At 42.1% G+C, this 6,392-nt stretch overlaps 1 protein-coding gene across 1 annotated transcript; it reads right to left on the reverse strand.

The window, feature by feature from the left end:
- Window positions 1–2,394: 2,394 nt before the first annotated feature.
- ABRACL (ABRA C-terminal like) lies at window positions 2,395–4,141 on the reverse strand. Its single transcript, XM_010178086.1, has 2 exons — window positions 4,080–4,141; window positions 2,395–2,927 (listed from the first exon to the last, which is right to left on the reverse strand). The coding sequence occupies exons 1-2, from the start codon at window positions 4,138–4,140 to the stop codon at window positions 2,743–2,745; spliced, it is 246 nt and encodes an 81-aa protein (XP_010176388.1). The 5' UTR covers window position 4,141; the 3' UTR covers window positions 2,395–2,742.
- Window positions 4,142–6,392: the final 2,251 nt, after the last annotated feature.

A 6,392-nucleotide genomic window follows, 5' to 3' on the forward strand; every position in this document is an offset into this window, starting at 1 on the left:
GCAAAGTTTAAGATGCTAATATTCCTCGCCAGAGGTTGCGCAAACCTATGTCTCAGCACCTTCACAGCTTAGCCAAAACTGCTTTGAAAAGCACGTTTATCTCCAGTCACTGGATTTTGCATGGAAACAGCCAAGGTGAGATGAATGCATATGCTCCACTCCATCAGTTACTCTAACAGTCCCTGCTGAAGACATACAGTGGTAATATCTTCAATTTTAACACTTGGATTTGCCTGGAGCTCATCTAACCTCTCTTTGAGGTTCCACCATGCTCTTGGACCTTACATAGATGGAGACTGAATTAGCTAGGCTACTCTTTCACTAATTTCCCAGCACTATCACAAACAGGTGAAAGCTCTTTCACGCTGTTGTCAAAGATCTCTGTATCTTCCTACTTCCCAGCAGTCAGGAGAATGGCTTGCTAATTTGGAATCACCAGTGCTCCTGGCTAACCTACAAACTTCCTTCAGACCCATAGCTGGCAAGGTCATGAACCTATCACAGGGGACTGCTGATTGTCCTACTGTTTACAAAAAATAGGTAATGCTTTCCCCATGGTTAGCTTTTCTATTATTATGTCAAGTGCTCCAGGAACTACATCTTGTGTTCAGGCTGTGGCAATTATTTCCTTCACAGAGGTGTGGTCCCACACATATTAAGCAATGTTAGTATTTGATTTTCTCTGAAAAAAAACCAAAAACAACAAAAAACCCCAACCCTTAGAAACGAAGTCATCAGTGCTTGTATATAACCTGAAGTGCAGAAGCCTGCACAATTCTGGGGCCAACAGACATATAAAGTGTTGCATTGAGGGCAAGTTCTTGTATATACATCCTTGCTCACATTGTTCCTCTTCTGCTCTCAGAAACAAAGGGAAAATGAATCTCAACTCCCCCAGGCAGTACACAATCAAACTCTTCTCTGGTTGCTACAAATTTGGTTTAGTGCCAAATTTCTCTTGTCTCTTGCTACACGGTGTTCCCAGAAGCCCTGAGTACATTTATTAGCATTGTTAAGAGAACAAATCCAAAATGAGACATAAAGGTCTCTTCATAACCCCATCTCAGCTCCAACCCAGCACCAAGTCTTAAATATACTGGTACTTAATTTTTCAAGACTGAGGCCCCTTCAATACTTAAAGAGCTATCATGAACATGAACACAGAACTATACCCTGGCTGAGGCAGACTGGTGCCCTCCCGTACCACAACCAGCACCTCGGACCATCACAAAGCGCTCGGTATCGGTCAGCACGCTCAGGCTAGCCCATGAAGCCAGACAATGACTCAGGCTTTCAACAGAATAGGGGCAGAGGTAAAAACAACTATGGTTATCTGGTAATGCAGAGCTGTCTGGTCTCACCTCTAACGCAGAAGGCTTGGACTCAGTCCCCCTTCTTTACCTCTGTGGGGTGCAGGCACTTGTCAGCTCAGGTCTGGAAGCAGAATAGCTGCACTGGAGTGACAGGGCACTGGAGCCAGTAAACTGTCCTGAGCTCCGGCTCTGCTTTGCTGCTCCAGCTGGCTTGGACCCAGACAGCTCAAGTTTCTCTGTGTATCACTTCCCTGCTCTCCGGATTCTGAGGCCAGCAGAGGCAGAGGCGGCCCAGATCTGCTTGCACACAGGATTTAAGTTGTTTTCCTGTTACGCAAAGCAGAGCAAACAAAGATGAAAGGAGCAGCAGCTGGAATTACACAGCTTTGTAGAGATTCCATAACCATGCGTGTATTTCCTGTATCTGGAAATAAGGAAACACTTCTCAAGCATTTTGCACTTGTAGAAGGCTGCTAAGTAAAGGGAAATTCACCCATCCTGCAACTTTAAGAGCTGCAGCTGCAGAGTGGAAGCACAGAGCAGGAAGCAGTTTGCTTACCCACTGCTGCTTTCCCCATGTAGCATCTCTCTCCCTACTGGAGGAAGCATTTTTGCCAGCTAAGAAATATTAGCAGTAAGCTAGAAAACAATCAAAAGGGTTTTCTTCCCCTCTCCTCCCACTTTTTGCCTGGAGTGATTTAGAGAAAATATGATTTCTGTGAGGAAAATATCACAACTTGAAGCTGCTGTACCATCTTCTGGTTAACACTGCATCAATGCATCCAGGGAGCTCCTCGCCCACTTCCTTCAAAAGTCTCGAGGACAAAAATTTAAAGCATATTATACTACCAGAGACAAATTAGGTACATCTATCATTTGTGGCTTTTTGTGCACAATCTGGTCCCTCCAAAGGATGGCCATTCTTCATTCGAACCATCCTGCAAAATTATTTCTTTCTCGCTGGTATGCTTTCTGTACAGCAACTTAACTATGTTCCTTAGAGAAACTAAGTTTGCTTTCATTTCAGACTGCAAATAAAAAGAGGAACAACAGCAATAAGAATTATATAAAATTTAAGTATGTGCTTTTATTTCATACTTTCATGGCACATTTTGATTTGTAAACATTAAATTACCAGTCTCCTCCTTCATATGTTGAAAATAACCACCAGACATTTGAGAGCATTACCTGAGATTTAAAAGAAAAAGAAAAAAAGAGAGAGAGATCTGGCATCTTTTACCTTACTCACATACAGTACCATTTCAGGAAGAATTACAAAAGGGAATGTTTTCCAAAATAGGAACGTCTCCTTTTGACTATAAAGATATAGAAAATACAACAAAACAGCTTAGAATGATCAGCTGTATTCGGAGGATGCTGCAAGTCATTGTCTCAAACAATTCTATTAATGCATAGCTGAAACACTGCATCAGTCCTGCAGTAGCATGATATCAACATTGTCATGAACACCTTGTAAAAGTAGCTCCCCTTGATAAGTGACAATCTTCCGTCGTTTTGCAGCCTTCAGAGTTCCCACGAGGGCTTCAAAGAGGTTGGCACACTTGTCATCAGCAAAGAGCACACCAAATTTCACACTCACTTGTCCATCAGCATCTAAATCAAAGACAGAACATGAAAACACATGTAGATTTTTTTTTAAGTTACAAGATTACTAGGGAAACAAAGTGACACAGAGTCAGAACGTTGAAAGGAAACCCCATGGTGTTTCTCAGTTTATTGGGGAACATATTATGAATGCTGACGATAAACAGTAGGCAAAACTCCTGCCTCGTACGACTTCCTCTTTTTTCCAGAGACTCATATCAAGTACCACATATCTGCTATGTTTATTTTCACTGATGACTCTCTGAAGCCTATGACGAGCACAGGCTATTGAGCCTCTTCAAAGCATGAGGAGGAAATTAGTTTTAAATATTTTTTTTCCACTTATTAATATTTAAGTTAATACTAACAGCATTGAAAAAGGTGCAATGCGAATTCATTTCTCACACAAAGCAAGAATTTGAAAACACATGTTGAGGTTAGCTAGGTTATTCCTAAAAGGCAGATGCAGCCATACAAAATGCAAGACGTACATATTCATTTAGGCTTTGAAAAACAGATGGAACTGAACAAAACTGCATCAGAACTGAAACATATGAGCAGGTAGCACACCCACAAATAGCATAAATATCTGTGAAGCAAGTGGAGTTTTAACAATGAAAAACAACTTTAAGAAAAAAGGCTACCTTCTAAGCAAGTTTAAGGAGGGTTGGGAGCACACCTATAACTCCTGGATTAGTTTTAGGCATACAGATCAATTCCTTACAAATAATTCTGTGATAAACAGAATTGCAGTGTATGAATTCTGAAATTCAAAAGTTATCAAGGAAGGAGGAGGAAGGAGAAGGTGCAACTTTCTTCTTTGATGGCTGTAGTGAGTATTGGAAGTTTAAAGAAAAGGGTAATTTTGCAGTTGATTTTAGTGGGAGCAGGATTTCAGACATACATCCTCTGTGCTGCAGAGGTTTAAACATACAACTTCCTAACAGAACTACTTTAAAGGATGGGACACAGTGAGCACCATACAGTCCAACATTAAGTATATGTGCAAGTTTTCAGGTTACCTGAGCCTGCTTAATTAAATTTGCCAAGTTTATACGTTGATATAACATGACTACATCTGTATGACATGTATGTCACATGCACACATGGATGTATAACATGACTCTATCTGTACAGTCAGAGAGATATTACAATACCTACTTTTGGTTCCCAGCCGCCGAATCTCCTCAACCAAGAGGTTAATTTCATGTTCCACATTCATTGTGGTCTAAAAAGTAAAATAAATTTTTACAAAGTTATTAGGAGACCTGTAAATCCTTTGCATCATCCCGGCATCTTCTCAGTTCATCAGGAATGTCACAGCACTTTGTAAATCCCAGCAGCCTGAAGACGCATGGCTACAGGATAATCTGAGATTTCATTCTTGAATGGATAAAGAACCTCCACACCTCCACATTTGAGGGTAACAGAAACTACAACCTTGTTACATTCTAAACACAAATATAAGGAGTTAATCTCAAAATATGAAAAATATGGGAAAGTCAGGGCTGGGGGAGGGGGCGTTTTAAGAATGAGTTTAGGCTGACACAGAATCAGAGCATCCTGGTAAGTCATGGGTCTTCAGAGGCTTTGCAACTTTCCATCAATGCCCTCAATAAAAATGGAACATCTTCCTTTAAATTCCACTCTGGGATATGTGCTAGATTTGTTTTTTTAAACCACACCACAGCTTTCCACTTATCCTAGCAAGATACTGCAGACATCCAGCTGCTCACAGCAAGTTTATGCGTGCGGTGCCTGAAAAGACAGCAGCTACCACATGCCTGCTACCGAGTGAACTGAACCAGAGACAAATTTTGCACATGTCCTAAGAAGGCCAACATTTATTTCCATTCACAGTGATCCCAGGGAGCTACTGCACTGCCAAGCATACCCTGTGCACCTCTTTGCTGTGTAACAGGGCAATGTTCACCAATGTCTTGCAACAGTTTGGCCATATACAACTTAAGAGATAGCAACTCTGCAGTCACACAAAACACTACTTGGCTACGCAGAGTCCCTGGCTAATAACTGCAGGCACCTGAATGGTATTTTGGGATCTATGCTGTGCAAAGTGACATCAATACAATGAAACCTTTAGATGTGGAATGCCTTAAGCAAAAACTGGCATCAAGGTAAGCACAAGAAACTGGGCCCCACAGACAAGGAAAAGCGTCAAATGTGGCTTCTGCAGGTGCTAACAATGCTACCTGGAAGGAGAGCTACCCAGAGCTTCTGGGGCTGAGCACTGAAACCCCCTCCATTGTTCAAGAAACCAGGATTTCTGCACAGATCTGGTAAGTAAGCAGAGTTAAAAAACTGACATCTAGATGCATCACAAACTCTTCCTAAGAAAAAAGCTTCTCCTCCTTTCTTGTTGTATTGAGTTAAAATAGGTAAGAGTGACATAGTTCCACCTTCTGACCCCTCATGATTTATCCAAAAAAACAAAAAACCTTTGTAACAGAGTCTGGTTTTCAGATCCCAAATTCACTTGCAAAAATCTGTCTTTTTAACATGCAAAACTGAGCAAGTTTAGTACTGGCAGGGATTTCAGGCCAAGCCCCATCCCCACCGCAGTTCCATCGCTAACACCCGGGGCCAACAAACACTGAAGTGGATGTTAACAGAGGAACAGACGCAGCATTGCAACAGGATGCGCTGCGGTGGTACCACCTCTGCAACGCTGCCTTAAAAGGACAGGGAAGCCGGGCTGAAGGGTTTTAATCCCTTAGATGTTCCTACAAACTTTCAGGTTGTGCTGAACTGGGCACTAAATCCATTGTTACAAGTCACCAAGGAAAATATGACCCATCGACCAAAAAGCCTACCCTGTCATGATTAATTTGTTATAACGGATGATTTTAATACTGGTCATTACAATAGCTTCTTTTTAATGATGTTCTTTTAACTTTAAGGGCTTTTTTACTTTAACTTTTAGCTCTTTAAATTCTCGTGAATTTAAAATTGTCTTCCCTCATACACAGACGCTGCCAATTTAAATAGCAACATTTAGAATTTTTTTTTTAAAATTCTACATTATTATGCAACACTTTTGAGCTCAGAGACCCGCGGCTGTATCGGGAGTAAGGAAGAAGGGATTCTAGGTATTTTAAGCTCAGTTAACTATTTACTTTATCTTGTCCTATACTCGACACACCAACTATCAGAAGCGCACGCCAACTATTAAACTCCGATATTTCCGATGCCAACGCAGTGCTGGAAGGCAGCACGATTTTTCAGTACGCAGCACGAACACGAAGCTTCTCTTTATTTGCGGGAAATTCACCCAACAGTTATTCAGCACAAACATCTCCGTAACCGACCTCTCCCGCTGCCGACCCTGCAAGTACCTGCGAAGATGGCTCCCCGGCGGCGCCGGTTTTGGAGGCAGAGCCCGGTCCCCTTCCCACCGAGGCACCTCCCGGCAGGATCCTCCCGCCCTCCCCGTGCTCTGCTGGGGTACGGTCGGGC

This window comes from Antrostomus carolinensis, unplaced genomic scaffold (assembly GCF_000700745.2).
Source record: "Antrostomus carolinensis isolate BGI_N321 unplaced genomic scaffold, ASM70074v2 scaffold49081, whole genome shotgun sequence".
NCBI classification, from domain to species: domain Eukaryota; kingdom Metazoa; phylum Chordata; class Aves; order Caprimulgiformes; family Caprimulgidae; genus Antrostomus; species Antrostomus carolinensis.